We start from the raw sequence: 16,288 nt of genomic DNA, 5'->3' as shown, positions 1-16,288 counted from the left end.
CTCAATGCAAGCTGGTCAAATTAGGTGCTTCGAGAAAGTTCTGGAACTGTTGGGTGGTCTTTTTGGTGCTGCTGGAACAGTATGAAACTCAAGAAGAAACAAAGAAAAGCGCTTTGTTTCTTCTTGTGTCCTTGTTTTGTTGCGCTATCACCTTTCAATGATGACCGACCAACAAGCCCATATTGCTACCCTAGTATGAAACTGTTCACGCACGCGATGTCCACACAATGAAAAAGCAGTCTTTCACCAACGTAAGCACTTTCAAAGGACGTTGTATGTGGCAATTATTTGGTCTGATTTGTTTGCGCCTAACGTTCCAGCATTGTACTTATGGACAAGGGGTGGCTTTTGGATAACTCTCAGAGCCCATTGGCACCCCCTTTTCTCTTGGCAGGAACATGCTCATTTGCTCTATGCATCACACTCATCAAGTTTACAGCATACCGGTCTTTCCATTGCACGTAAAGGATGTTACCATCGTGAATCCATCAAACATCTCCATGCTGCGTGCGCCCTTTTCTCCTATGATGAGTCTTTCAACTCAGGTGGAAAGCAGCAACAGTCTTTGAAAGTTGTTCCACATGCAAGAGTCTTGTGCTTAATGTGGTGCTCAAAAAGGTTTTTGAAGTGTAGATGTTATTGATGCAAACTTTGTGGCCTTGATCAAGGTACTTTGTGCAAAGCTTGTTCATGACGTCAAAGGCCAAGCCATGTGGTCCTGGTGCCTCATGCTTGCCAATGTACACAGAAAGTTGAAGTGTGTATCCAGTTCTTGAATCTGCCAGCACCCAGAGTTTATATCTGACTTTCGTCACCTTGTCTCGGATGTATTGTCTTACACCTGATCGAGCCTTAGATTTTACCATGCGTTTACCACGCTATGGTTGAAACAAATTTGCAGATTCTTGATTAATGTGATTCAGAAGCCAGGATACCCTCCAGGTCTTGCCAACAGATGCTGCAGCCGCAGTCTTCTGGATCCTCTACACTTAGTAACGACAGCAACGCGAGAAAATGGTCCCTTGGCATAATACTTCGCAGGAGAAGGTCACTGAACAATCCTGTTATTCGCCAGTATAAGTGCAGTCGCGGCACTTCGATAACTCCCATGTACAGTAAAACTTTTGTGCTTCTATCAGGTAAAATTAGCTGTAATTTCATTGAAAGAGAATGAAGGTCACAGTAATGCTGGCTTGAGTCGCACAGAAAAATAGTAATGAATCGTCTTTGATGCCGTGTCGTCGGCTGGAGGAGTTGCCAGTGTACAGTCAACGACCGACTTTCAGTATGCCCGATATTTCAGATAGTTTCGCGGCACCACCACGTACCCCCTAGATCCAACGTATAGAAAACTCTGAAAATTTCGGATGCAAGAACCCTTTGCCATCCATTTTTCAGAACATTTTGTTGTGACTGGCATTACCCAAAGCCACTGCCGCCGCCATTTTGATTACCTTGCCGCCTCGAACCGGCGCTCTCTCACATAGATCCGCTGGCAGCCATAGTCACTAACGCCAGAATGCTAGGACTAGCTGCTTTGATGTTCGCTATTAAGATTCTTCCCATTGTGTGTCGTGTTTTTCATTAAAAGAATTGCCATGACAGATTGTTAGTTACGTGAACACCTAAATATTTATAGGAAGTGACAGAGGACAGAGTACAGTTGTTAATGTTGTATGAGGATGTAGAAACAGCACTACCGCAAGAAAATTTGATCATTCTACATTTGTTGACATTTAATTATTTACATTTGTTAACATTCAATTTCATTAACCACTGGTTACACCACGAAGAAACGGTGTTAAGGTCAGATTGAAGTAAAAAGGAATCATCTGGGTTAGTTATTTCATGATAAATAACACAGTCATCAGCATAAAGACGGATGTTAGACGTCAATTTCTCCGGCAGATCGTTAATGTAAATAAGAAATAAGAGAGGCCCAAGGACTGAGCCTTGTGTTACACCGGAAGTTACGAAACAGGTTGGTGAAACGGAATTGTTAGCGGATACGAGCTGAGGTTCGTTTGTCAAGAAAGCGTTCAATCCACTTAAGTAAATAAGGGTCAATGTTAAGTCTGCTTAATTTACAAAGAAGGAGGCGATGGCATACTCTGTCAAAAGCTTTTTCAAAGTCTAAAAAGATACAATAAATGGAAGAACCTCGGTCTAGAGATGAGAACGGGTCATTAGTAAACATGACTAGTTGTGTCTCACATGAAAAATTCTTTCAGAAACCATGCTGATATGTACTAAAAAAAGTTTAGATTCAAGGAAAAGCACGAGATTAGAGAAAATGATGTGTTCCAGAAGTTTCCCGGGAATGCTGGTTAGCGAGATGGGTCTGTAGTTGATAGCACATGAAGGATTACCTTGTTTTGGAATAGGCACCGCTTTCCCTGCCTTCCAGTCGTTTGGCAGCACACTGCATTCTAAAGACTGCTTGAAAAGTTTAGATAAAATAATAGATGAGTGGGTTACAGTGCATTTCAAAAACTGAGCAGTTATTTTATCAGGGCCAGGTGCAGATACCTTTAGATTCTTTATGGGTTTTGTTATTCCAACCCAGTCAATGATTATGGGATCCATCATGGGAAACAAGGGGCTATTAAATACGGGTGATGAAAAAGACTGATCATCGGAAAATGAACATTTAAAGGGGCCCTGAACCACCCCTCGGGCTTGGTGAAATAACATAGTCTGCAAGCAGCATACGCCGTTGTGAACATCTCAGCCAAGTTTCGCTGTCGTAGGCGGTCCGTGGAGCTCGCAAGCGGAGTGCGAAGTCACCTTTCTCCCAAACGCTCTCGTTTCAAAAACCCCATGATCCTCGCTCTCTTCTGTGTACTTTATTTCGTAATAAAACGCACTCCAATACGCGGCTGCTATTGGTCACTGTTCTCGGCTACACCGCGGCCGCCGCGAGGTGCCGCCACGAGTCCAGTGGCTAAGCGCACCGCAGCTCTTTGATGACAGCCGCGTTTGGCTTACGTTTATTGCGGCATAGGCACAAAATCGGAGATTTGAACTGCACGCCACGGCGACTTCTCCGCCGTAGCCTTCGCAGTGCAAGGCATTGGAGAAGGAAGGGGAGCACAGCTGAGGCCGTGTGTGATTGCTGATAACTCCGCTTCTGCTGAACGCATTGAAGTATTTCTGCAGCAAAGTGGTTCTAAAATAGCCTATCTTCACTTCAAATGTATTTCTCCACTTTTATAAAACGTGGTTCAGGGCCCCTTTAAATATGTTGTGCAGAGCAATGCAGCACATATCAGATGGTATGACGTTCCCCATTTCATCAGATAGTTAGATATCTTGTTTCGGTTTACCGCTAACCACTTTCCAAAATTTATGCGGTTTATTTCGAAGCAGAGAAGGAAGTGTGCTTGAAAAGAAATTGCGCTTGGCCACTTCAAGTTCGTGCTTGTCATCGGAGACGCAATTTTGATAAGCTGCCCAGTGCTCAGCTTTATCACTTGGTACTGCTTTTCTGTAAATTCTTTTTTTCTTGTTTTGTAGACGGCTGAGCAGTAGAGTGAACCAAGGAGAGCCAAATTTGGAATGAATTTTACACCAAGGCACATATATCTCGATAAGGGAAAGCATTCTTGTTTTATATATTGCCCAGTTCTCTTCTACACTATTATACGTGTAGAAGCGCAGGAACATTTCGCAAAAAGATTGCATTTCGACGTCAATAGCGACGCTATTCACTCTAGCATAATTTCTTATGATTTTGCTGTGCTGTGGCGCTCGCTCGAAAGGAAAGTTGCAAAGAAAGTGAAGGATACAATGGTCGCTTAGCCCAGGCAAATATGTAAATGCTGAAAACACATCTGGAATTGAAGTAAGGACTAAATCTAGCACGTTTGATGAGGTAGTAGTAACTTGTGTCAGTTTTTTTACTAATTGGGTTAAATTGAAATCATGACAGAAATTAACAAAATCTGAGCTTTCATTAGTATGCGTCCAAATAAAGCCATGGCTGCTATCCCACGAAATATCTGGAAAATTAAAATCACCTAAAACTAGAAGGGGAGAATTTGGGTTTCGTACATGAATGTTATTCAAAGCGTCATGTAAAGAATCACAGAACGTCGAAAAAGATTGAGGTGCATGGTAACAGGCACAAATAATTACTTTGTGACATCCAAAACGAACGCATGTGCCCACAATTTCTAGTGGAGATACGACTGGAATATCTTGACAGAAATTATGCTTTGATACTGCAATAAGCACACCACCGCCTTTTCTTTCACTTCGATCAGATCTAAAGAATTTATAATCATTTTGACAGTGTAAAATTTTATTGTCAGCGATTTTACTTGAAAGCCAAGTTTCTGTCAGTACAACCACATCTGCAGCACAGTCATCAATGATAGAAGACAAATCATCTCGTTTGTGAATGACACTTCTAATGTTTGTAAAGACAAAAATGTTTCTCAAAGTAGGCACGCCCCTCTTAGAATACTTGTGCTATCACTTTGGTGGGTTATCCTGCCATGACGTAGAAGCGATTGACAAAAGCAGAGAACGATCTGCAATCTGGGGAATTTCGTACACAGTATTGGTTTGCGTGGAGTACATGAAGGCATCTTTTGTTGATGAACGTCCTATTATGTCGCAAGAAAAAGGGCTGTCCGCTTGCCTTGCCATACTCGGTAAGTTTCTTTCGGCAATTACGGGTTGCCTTGCAGAAGTGTGCAGAAATGCTTGCACCTGATCCGTTAAGTTTGCCCTTATTAGAAAATATGGCATCTTTTGTTTTAAAGCTTGTAAATTTTACAATTATTGGTCTACATTTAGCAGCTACATGTGCTCCTAATATATGGGCTCGAGATATACTGTCAGATGATAACTGCATACCTAAGGTACTGCATACAAGAGCGTTAACTTTTTCTTCCGATTCAGCCTAGGATTCACTTGACAAGTCAGCAAGACCGTAAAAAATTAGGTTCCCCCTACATGCGCGGTCTTCAAGATCATCTAGCTTGCTCCGAAGTTTGGTACCTTCTTCGCGAACTGTGTCCTCAACTACTTGTTGCAGGCCATTAGTTTGGCACTCATTTAAATTGTTTACACGGTCCTCTACGATGGCAAGTCTAGCGTTAATGCCAGACACAGTTTGTTGTAGGGCGATTTGACTTTTTTTGACGTCGTCAAGCATTATCCTTAGTTCATCATGACGTGAGTCAACATGTGCAACAATAGTTTTAACAACAACTGCTAGCTTCGGTGGTAAATTCAGGTCATCAGGTCCAGGGTTTTCTTCTATGTCCCCACACAGTATTAGCAGTTTGATAACATTGAAACAATCAGAAGTAATGGTGTAAAAAACACTGGGGCATGGTAGGAGCAGCAGAAACACATTGTTTGATTTTTTAAAATAACAAGAAAAAGCTTCTCCAACCTGCTCCAAGAAAAAGAACAGGTTTATGGCCGGTTGCATCCCTGCTGCTCCAACATGCCCACTGGAAGGTTCAGCTAGCAGCTGGCGTTTTAAATAGTCGGGTAGGTGTGATGGCACTGACGATAGTCAAGCAGCAATATGACGAAGCAGAACTCGTGCGTAGATTAACATTTCCGGTATCGCACATCGAGTATTAGACGTCAAAGCAGGACATTGGGTGTCTGACAATGCATCAGATATGGATAATGCCATTCTGGTTTCGTGAAGTTGGTCCGGCGACGCAGTTGCGCAGTACAAAGCTGAAAGCGTCACAGCAAGTCGGCTGGTCACCGTTGGGCAGCTGGGCCATCCCGATGCAAGTGCAGCGAACTGCACGAAGAAAAGGAACAGGTTTACGGCCGTCTGCATCCCTGCTGCTCCAACATGCCCACTCTGAAGCTTTAAAACTGTGAAGCTTTATTTTTGAGGAACCACTATGGCTTTCCTTTGTAGCTTTGTGCTACAAGACGGGTGGATGATAATTTTTTTCCCCTTCATGAAATGTTCTCCCATTTTGAGGGCTTCCGCAGAACTGCTGTGCCACAACTAGTACAAGAATACTGTTGCTCGCAGATGCCTACACATCCGGTGCTGAGTCTCGCAAACTTTCGTGAAAGTTGCCAAGAATACCGTTTCGTGCCAACACCGCCATTGTTGACCAACACATTCAGCACACTTCGTGCTGTCAGCAATTCGGCAATGTAGTTGTGAATAGCCTCGAGCAAGGCTTGCCAAAGTAGGCAAATGTAATTTTGACAGTAAACTTTAACTTTTTAGCTCATTTCTTGTCTGTCCTGTCTCATTGTGCAACAAGAAAATTATTGCGAAAGTAAATTTCTTTGGTTTCCCTGCTTATTTTGTTATTGTGGGGTTCAGCTGTACAGCAAATCCGAAAATGTGTGATCCAGGACGGCAGTGGCTATGGTGATGCAAAATTTGTTTGCTTGTGGCTGTCTGTAGGTGCTGTTCTGATAGTAGAAATGCAAAATACAGTCGTCGGCTAATTTTTCAGACCTGCTTGGTTATTCATACATTCCCATGGCACTGCCACTTACCCCTTCAAGCTAATTTATTATAACAACTGAAATTTCAGATGCCGCGTGGTGCACTGCTCGAGTTTCTGGACATGATCTGCATGTGTAATGTTTAAAGCAAAGCTTTCTTTGCGAACCACTCTGCGATTTGACATGTTGTCTTTCTCATGGTGGTTGTGGTCGTCGTAGGTTATCTCTGCGAGTAGAAGCCGTAGCCACTCTAGCCACAAAAGCACTTCGGGGTCGCACTGCCACGTGTGCTTTCACTAATAAAAGTAGAGTTCAGTCATGTGATGCAGAGCTCAATTCGCTGCAGCACTGACAGCTAGCATTGCCCTCTGCGCTACCTGCCGTGGTTGGTTAGTGACTGTGATGTTGGGCTGCTAAGCACGAGATTGCGGGATCAAATCCTGGGCACAGCGGCTGCTTATTGATCGGAGTGAAATGCAAAAACACCCGTGCACTTAAATTTAGATGCATGTTAAAGAACCCAAGATGGTTCAAATTCTTGGAGTCCCCCACTGCAGCGTACCTCATAATCAGACTTTAGTTTCGTCACGTAAAACCCCTTAATTTTTTTTTTCCTCTGCGCATCGTGGAACCCACCGATTGTGTTGCCATGGAAGTGTTGCCATGGAATGGACATGCCTTGCCTGTCATGCAGATGCTCTCGCTTTGGTAGGGGCACAGGCATTTTCCACTGTGTCGAGTTTTCGGTCGCGATGAATGCGCCACACGGTTACAGCTGGCAGAGTTTCTAGTGCTGTGCCAAGCTCACTATCTTTACACAGTGCTAGGAACGTTTTCGGCCATCTACTTAACGGACGTTTGGTGCAGAGATAAAATCTCACAAACATGATAGTGTCACTGGGAGGGATAGTTCGAGAACGTCGCCACCTGCCACAGTGGCATAGTGGCTTTGGCATTGTGGTTCTAAGCCAGAAGGCACCGGATCAAATCCCAGCCACGGCGGCTGCATTTCAATGGGGGCGAAATGCAAAAATGCTTGTGTACCATGCTGTGGGTGCACGTTAAAGAACCCCAGGTGGTCAAAATTAGTCCGGAATCTCACACTGCAGCATGCCTCATAATCATATTGTGGTTTTTGCACGTAAAACGCCAGAATTTGGTTATTTGTTTTTTAGGATATCATCCCTGAACAAAACTTACTTTTTCTCAGCGAAGTACGTCACTGCTACTGATGACCATTATGTACAGGTTATGGGATACGTTCATCGGCAAAATCCGCTGCAAAAGTTTTTATTGTGGTGCACTGTTTTCTCTTGTCAGCTCATCAAAACATGGGGATTTGCACATTGTGTGATGTTTTTTTCCCCCATTGATGGTGTGTATGCTTATAATGAATATCAGATATATAGTGAAGGTGTTTACCTAGTTATGAGGTTTGACTGAAGACAGTGCAACTTACTTGACATAAAAACGTTTACAGCGCAAACACATGCAACCACAAAGTAAGGGACAGGACACAAGCGCGGACACAGGGTGCAACTTACCTTGTGCGTCATTGGATGTTAATCACGCTGGTTTGAATGCAACTGCACTTAAAACAGCATTACAAGTAATGCAGGTTGTGTAGACGATGCTGGCTACCTACTCTTCATTAGTCCAAAGCATTGTTATTGCATGTGTGTGACATCATGCATTTGTTTTGTTATCATCTGAACTGTCACCCATCTCTTCTTTCTTTCCCATTTTACCCTTCCGACGGTGTAAGGTACTGAGTCCTTCAGGCTGAAATTTCTATCTTTCTATCATTAAACTGTCTCTCGTTTTGTTTGCATTACATTTTGAGGGAGTCATTTTACCATGCACTATTCACACTGCTAGACCTTTATGAACTGTGTTTGTAGCTGGCCTCACATATGCTCATAAGTGTTTTGCTTTTTGGGACAGGGTTCCTGCTCAAGTCCTTTCAAGAGTTCTATGTCACCTTGTCAGTTTCCGCAGCTCCACAAGCTAAGGTAAGACCATTGGGAGTGACACAAAGACCACAGATTTGCATGCTAAAGGCAGAGTGACAAAAAAAAAGTATAGTAGAAAAATATTTCGTAAACGTGTTTTGCATATGTAGCTATAAAAAAAAAAGAAATGTGAGAGCTGCAATGTGCTTCACTTTGTTAAACAGCTTTTCAAGTAGTAATTTCTAGTTAACAATTCTTAGGAAAAATTATTGGATACACCTTCACTTTTCTTTTAAAAGGGTACTGCGACACTTCTTGAACATGGTAAAAAAACATGTTCACAATCTGTTGACAATGCTGCCATGAATATGCAAGCCAAACATTACTCCACTGCATGCACCGGGATGCCCACAATCTTGCATAATAAGATTGCTCTCTCTCATGTGGCTCTAAAAGCGCTCTCTACAGCCGACTCCTGCCAGTAATAATTTGAACCTTGCTGGACCGCAACATTTAGTCGAATTATCCGAATGATCAAATAACAAATGGCGGCAAAATGAAACAACTAAATTAATAAAGGGCTAGTTGGTGAGCCATGATATTGATGAAGCAGCGCACTTGAAGTAGACAGGATCACGCACACATGAAAAAGGACATACTCAGGTGCTGCAGTGACCTTGTTAGCCAGTGGCACAAAAACCCCAACAGTGTCATCAACGCTGACAAAATGCTCTCAAGGACTCGTCATTTAGGGCACAGTGCAAGTCGTCGTGATAACTGCAGGACAGGTTGCTGCCATCATCACCATCGCCTAGTGAAGCAGCAGCACTGTCTGCTGAATTTCTTGTAGTTCCAAGTTTTTACTACCCACTTCGTCAATGAGGGGGCGTTGGTGGTGGTCAAATTAGCCAAAGCATTGTACTTTTGCGTTCAAACTAAACAAGCTAACCTTTTGCCCATCCTCAGCAGTACAGCTCTGGAAACTTATAATGTAACCGCTTATAGTGCAGGACTGGCTATAATGCGGTCTTTTCTAGCTCCCGTTTACCCTCCCATAGAGCTCCATGTATGTGTTTACCACTTATAATGCAGCCGTACAAGACAAAATGCCAGTTATATTGCCACTGCCAGAGAATCCTATGGTCAAGTGAGGCGAAACTGTGTCTCATGGCTCAGACGGTTGGTAGGCTGTTGTCAACGTCTGGATGTCGATTTAGTTTCATCTACAATTGTAATATGCAGGCAATTCATGAACTCGATTTTTTTTTTAATTAGGTGCGCATTAGATTTGTGTAAATACGGCAGTCAGCCATCAAAAGAAAGAAAACAAAACTCGCTGCTGAACAGCTGACTGTCTTGGCTGGTTTTGCAGGTCTGCATCATTCAAGTTAAAAATCTCATGATCTGACATCATCCTTAGACACACTGCTACTACAGTAGCATTTGTACAATCGTCTGAGGATGCAGCAGAACTCCAAGACCAACATAGTTTTCATGAGAACTGAGTGCTCAGCTATCATAGTGCCTGTGGTCTTCGCTATTATCGGTGTGCACTTCTGCGATCTCGTTAAAAATTGCCTCTGCATGACATAATAATAGATTACCAAGAAAAGGAAAGTCTGCTCCTTAGGCTTTGTTGTGCAGGCTGCAGCAAATCCCTAAGGGCACTGAGCCTTAAAATTGGGCATAGTGCTGATGGCTCACCCATGACCAATGTTCAGTGGTCAGGGTAAGGAAAGAACGCCAACTGGCCAAAATTAATCCAGAGCTATCCACCACAGCATCTCTAATAGCCTCTTGGGTGCTTTGGGACCACAAAAGTAGAAACATTTAAAAAAGATGGGCTTATTTCCTAACAGTGATTTATGTGACCAGATGGTATTCTGTTGAACTCTCGAATGTTTGTTTTGACACTGCATAGGTCGCAACTTTAAGCTAGTAAAACATTTATAGGCAATGCCATTCACAAGCTATGTCGTGTGGGGGTTCCACTCTGCGTGCGGCTAGGGCTGAAGGCGAGCTCCGGATCCAGCCCCACACAGTCGCTCTGTGGTACTCCCCAACCCATAGCACGGGAATCGCGGTTACGTCCGGTTCAAACGAATAAGGCAATCAGCGGCATCAACTATAACAACATTTATATCTACCAGCAATAAAGAACATTGGCAAAGGGGTGTCCTCTCTGTAATAAGTAATAATAGGCTGTCCTCATTGCCCGGGATAGTCAGGCAAATGAGGGGTTAGGGGTCCGGCGTCAGAGAGAGAGAGAATCTCCCCCGGTGGTGCTGTTTTGTACATTTTTACCTTGGCGAGCGGAATGACCTCCTCGCCCGTCAGCAGCCTTCCCGGAAGTGGGAGAGGAAGAGTGTGCCCGCGTAGCGAGAGTGAGGGAGAAGCGAGAGAGGGCGTAGTGCGCCTCTCCAACACGCCTCTCCAGCTCTTGACGCGACCGCAACGACGCAGAAGAAGATGGGCGCGTGTTCTCCCCACAGCCGAAATGCAAACACCAGTTCAGGCCGATGCATGCTGGGAGACACTGACACAGCAGTGTCACAAGGAAGGTGGTGTTTGATGCGGCGCAGCCTTTGGTTAAGCAGCCTTGTTGCTTTGTCTCAGCTGGATCATGAGGAACTGCTGTTCTTGGTACTTCACTGGTGTGCTGGTGGTATAGTTAGGTGCATCAAACTTCAGTGGTGGAGGTATAAGTTTTAAATCTGTCTGAGGTGCCTCCGTTGTTGTGATTCTGTCTTTATTCCATTGTTGCCACGGCACCACAAATCCCAGAGAAAGGGGTGTATATGTACAGCCAGTAGGGAACAAGTGCAGCTTTGCTGGTTGGGAATAAAAGGTGGCCAACCCATTGTCTAGGAATATGAGCAAGTGCTCACTCATGCTGGTACTATACTTGGAGGCAGGAGGTGCCTCACTAGATCATCCTGTCCCAGACCGAAGGGCGTTCACTGTAGTGTTACAGTGTACTAGAAGGCTTTGTAGTGTGCTCAGAGGAGGGAGTGGCCTAATGTGTTGCATGTTGCCGCCGAGAGGGGGCGCTGCAAGAGGTTCCTTCTGAAGCTTCGCTTCAGTAGCTCCGGGACATGGCGGCTGCCTAGCGGGCGGCGTTATTTCACTTCAAAGTAGACTGCCGGTTTCTGCGCTGCCGAGTGTGCAATTATTTGTAGGGTACCCTGACACTTTGTTAGGAATAAGAATGTGCAATTCTCCGGACCACTGCAGATGAAAAAGATTGCACGTCGTTCCCACGATGATGTTAAATGTCTGCGCCGTTCGTTCTTGCAATCATTACGCTTTTGTGGGAAGTTTAATTTGCCTGTGTCATCATACGCAAAGGGTCAAAGGTCATGCCATTTGATATAACGCATCGGGTTTTATTGTTAAACTGCCATGGTACATTACGCGGCTGCAGGAAAGTAAGCTTGCCATGCATGCGTATAGGCTTGGAGACCAATTTATTCAGTAATTATAGATATGCAAATTTTGCCGAAAGAAAGGAGCATTTTTCGGAGCATGTATAAACACTTTATTTACAGTAATAAGTGCAACACATTGGTCAGGTGCATCTTGCAAGAACATAGCAGAATAGCTTGCAGAAGCCAAGCAGCATCCCAAACGACCCACTGCTTTCTTCGGTCTTCATCTCGCGGTACATTGAACAAGGACAGTTTCAGGGCGCCTTTCACGCGGCTGTACCCTGTACGGCACCTGGGCATGGAACAATAGTTGCAATGACGCTTAGGCATTTTCGTCTACCTGGGACACGTCTGTAACGTGGGAACACGCAGAGACAGGCACTACACGGAAAAGAAGCCGACAGCAAGCAACTAAGTCGCAGACATCTGACCGCCACTGCAGCATAGCACAAAGAACTATACGCACGCGAGTCAAACTGGCGAGCGGACTGGCGAGTTCAGGAGGAAGCTACTGCAGTGCCTCTAGCTGGCACACTGGCAGGTGACAGTGGCCACGTCAGTGGAGAGCATTGGAAGGATAGACCAGTGAGCCCAGTACAAAGCCTTCTGGTACACTGTAGTAGTGCCGCAGCTACCTCATAGGGATATGCTACTAATACAGTTCAGTCATCACCATGACTGTCTGGGTTTTTGCTACCACCGGACTGTCCTGCATGGAACGTGCGATATGAAAAAGTAATTCGATCTCTTCCTCTGCAGCAACTCCCAACTAGAAGAGCTTCTAAAAGAAGGCAGCAAGCTACAAGAGTTTGTTGAGCAGCTACCTGAGGTGTTGCGCTCCGAGGAAATCAGACAGCTCATGGTGACGCAAAATGAACAGTTGGCACGTAAGTTATTTATTCTTATTTATTTTATTTTATTTTGGCTTCCATCTGGACAGTGTTCACAACATTGGGTGCTAAGCAATAACTAGGCTTGGTGGCAGTAGTCTTGAGTGCTCTTGTTCAATATTTTTCATGTGGATTCTTGCTGTGTGCAGTGCAGCTCGCAATATATATTCATAATTAAAGTGCAGGAAAGCTACTACTAGCAGTGAATTCCACAAGGTGAAAGGCAGCATTTTCCGATGCTCTAAAGGTGCTGCTGTTTGTTTGGTTGAAATCACTGTAACAGTCTTACTTTTAAAGGGACACTAAAGGCAAATACTCAGTCGATGTGGACTGTTTAAATGCAATTCCAGAAACCTTGCGACGCTTGTTTCGTGCAAAAAAGAAACAAAAAATAGACTTAGGTTACAAAAAAATTGCATCTGAAGGGTCCAAATACCTTTACTGCACTTCAAGTCTCCCGCCACCAAAACGGGGATTCGTGACGTTGCATATGCCATCACAGCCCTTTGCTGTCGTCGGTGAGTAAAACAGCACCCGATAGATGGTGGTGCGGTTTTTCGTACAAAACGCAATTGTGTGGCCATGGCAAAACTGAGCCAAGGTGGATTCACCATTGCAGCTGCTTTTGGTTAAGTGGCGTGGATCATACGAGCATCCTGCGGCACCACATGAAAATGGAATTCTCTGCTACTTGCAGTTTGTGCAAGTTTTGTGAGCCAACAAAACCAACGTAGCTCTACGCCATAGTCACCAACTATAGGGGGGCTCCGGGGCCCGAGGCGCCTCCGGAATTTTCCGGGGGCGGGGGTGGGGAGCTGTGCCCCCCTTCCAGCCATTCCGAAACCTACGCAACCCCCCCCCCCCCTTGCCACCTAGCGTGTCATTGCCAGAGTTTTGTCACCCACATCATTTGACGTTTCTTTTGACTTGCCTCAACCTTCTCACTTAAAATTTTATTGTGGCTAATAGCTTACTGCATCATTGTTGGCGCTGACCTGCATGGATTTTAATTCATATTTTGCTTTATTTCTGCGAATCCTGACAATAGAAGGACAAGTGCATTAGAAGTACCAGCGGCCGCTGCCTCATCCGTATTCTTTCACTTCAACTTTGTTTTAAATTTCCACTGTAAATAGCATGCACATATACAATATATTTAAATATATACACACGACAAAGTTTATTATATTTTTAACGTGAAGGAGATAGCCAATTAATAATTATTTCTAAAAGTATGGATAGCTTATGCCTAGAGAATAAATATATTGCTGTATGTTCCCCTCGCTTCAAAATGCTTTGCGTCCTTTTTTTGACCCTGAGGCTGCAAGCAGACCAGAGAGCGTTAGATCACGTCGAGCATCTGCATCAAGCATCAGATGGACAAGCACTTATTAACTGGCTGATTCAGCGACTGTTCTCTTGCATGGGGAAAATGGAAGCATTGTTCGTTGCCATTGCTGGCAGTTCAGATGATACTACGTCACCGATGAATCCAAAGGAATACAACAAATGCCCTTTCCCTATTCATCTTTCGATTCCTGAGATACACAAAAAGTCTGACTAGCCTGTTTTGGCACTATTCCAGTTGGCCCAACTGCACTTATTTGGAAAATATGGAGACCATCTTAACGTATTTATGGACGCATCGGTAAGCAGCATTGCTCAGAGTGCTGCAGCAGCTTTCTCCTGCCCTTCAACTGACATAAGGAGGGTGTTTTGAATACCTCATCCGTTCTCATCAACAACTGCAGAGCTGGCAGCTATTGATATTGCTCTGAAGTACGTACAGGAAGAAATGAGCACATGAAAGGTCGTCATCCTTACAGACTCCTGTGCTGCCCTTAGCAGGCTGTTGAGAAAGGATGCCAATAGACCAAATCTCCGCAGCATAATAGAGTCCGCCAACAAAATTACTTCTCATGAAGTGTGCCTCACTGCCTGTGGATACCTTTACATGTGGGTATTGCTGGAAATGAGGAGGCTTATCACCTCGCTTCAACCTGCGCTCACAATGGGAGTGACTGCCCAGATATTTCTTGTATGACTGACAATGCCCGTGTGTTAATCTGCTGAGGACTCAAGCTGTGAAATTGAACTGTCTCCTACTATGAGGTCTTGTAAATTCTCTTAGAAGGCAGCCACTTCAGCGAACAATTCTTCAAGGTCGCACAAAGTTTGTTCAAGTGCACTATATATATGGGGTTCAGAAAGCGGTGCACCCCCCCCCCAAAAAAAAAAAAAATTAAAGCTTTTCGCCTTTGCACTACACGACAACGAAACTACTGAAATGCAAAAGTGCAGGCGGTGCAGAGTCAAGCGACAATGAAACCTTTCGACCTCCCGCATTATTGTCAAGGGCAGTTCTTTTTTTCTAAAAATGAAATAGAACTGGACAAGCAGCATTTTCTTTCGTGTTGTAATCAATACAGTGATGTTATTTATAACAAGTGGTTGAGTACTAGTGACAGAATTTAAATGAGGAATGCCTTCGTCATCAGGCAAGTACTTGAAAGTCCCGGGGGAGTCTCTAATCATGTTCTACATTTACCTCAATTTCTCAATTACTAAGGCTCTGTTCACAATAATATTGATGCCTTAGAGATTCTTGAGCGTTAATCTATATCGCCTTATATTGACTGAATATTTGCCTTCAGCGTCCCTCTAGAGCCACCCAATCGCTAGCTGCCCATGAAGTAAGAAGAGTTCTGGTTCTACTAGGTTCTGGTTGAGATGAAACATTGTTCTTGTGGAAATAACAAATACAGGTGAAGAGAGCATGTGTTCTGTTGCCCTCTTTTTGTTGATCCTTGTCTTTTTACGCTAGAACAATTGTTTTGTCTCAGCCTGTGGAGGTTTTTGTTGAAGCAGCATCCTCCACCAATTCGTTTCCATGCACAGTTATGGTTTATGTGTACGTGCACCCATCAGTTTTAATCTACCACTGCTGATTTTAGTTTCCTCGAGTAGCTTGACAGCAGCAACAAGTTGTGGCTATGCTGAAGGCAGCATCCTGCAAATTAGAGAGGCTGCAAGGTAGCTTTGGCGGCTGTGGTCAGCAGCCTTTCTGAACTCTCGTGTTTGACCACCACGCTGTTTTGAGGCTGCATAAAGCATGGGAACTCAACACTGTATACTCTTTGCCCTACATAGCTGCACATGTGGCTACAACAGAAGGCGGCAGCATTCCTAGAGGAGCAGACCGTGCAGTGAAGCAGACTTGCAGTCTGACACCTTGAGTCACGGGGGATGCTCTTATGAAAATGTTTTTCTTCTCTAAAATAAAAAGTACTCTGATTAACATTTCTGGAATACTGAACCTTCCTAATTTGTACTACCTACAAAACATGCTCAGTTCTGCATATTTATTTGGAACATACCAATAAAACATTTTTGCCTGGGCATGAGGCATTTTGCATATATATATTTTTATACTAAACATTGTCTACTTCAAAACTACTCGTACAACAAGTTTAATAGTTTTTTTTGCCACGTTTATTACTGATGCCCTGACCCAAAAAATGCAGTGGAATTGGCTCTCTAGAGAATATAGGTCATTGTTAAAATTTTC

At 44.0% G+C, this 16,288-nt stretch overlaps 1 protein-coding gene across 2 annotated transcripts in view; it reads left to right on the top strand.

Annotated features, from left to right (window-relative positions):
* LOC135920180 (vacuolar protein sorting-associated protein 37A-like) overlaps positions 1 to 16,288 on the top strand; it is a 33,712-nt gene that overhangs the window by 6,271 nt on the left and 11,153 nt on the right. For both annotated transcript variants that reach the window (XM_065454329.1, XM_065454328.1), the window contains 2 exons: positions 8,395 to 8,462; positions 12,590 to 12,717. In XM_065454329.1, coding sequence (XP_065310401.1) covers positions 8,395 to 8,462; positions 12,590 to 12,717 — 196 coding nt within the window. The remainder of the gene's footprint in view (positions 1 to 8,394; positions 8,463 to 12,589; positions 12,718 to 16,288) is intronic.

This window comes from Dermacentor albipictus, chromosome 3 (genome assembly GCF_038994185.2).
Source record: "Dermacentor albipictus isolate Rhodes 1998 colony chromosome 3, USDA_Dalb.pri_finalv2, whole genome shotgun sequence".
NCBI lineage: Eukaryota > Metazoa > Arthropoda > Arachnida > Ixodida > Ixodidae > Dermacentor > Dermacentor albipictus.
The sequence above is the reverse complement of the archived record's forward strand: the minus strand, read 5'-3'. Positions and strand labels throughout refer to the sequence as shown.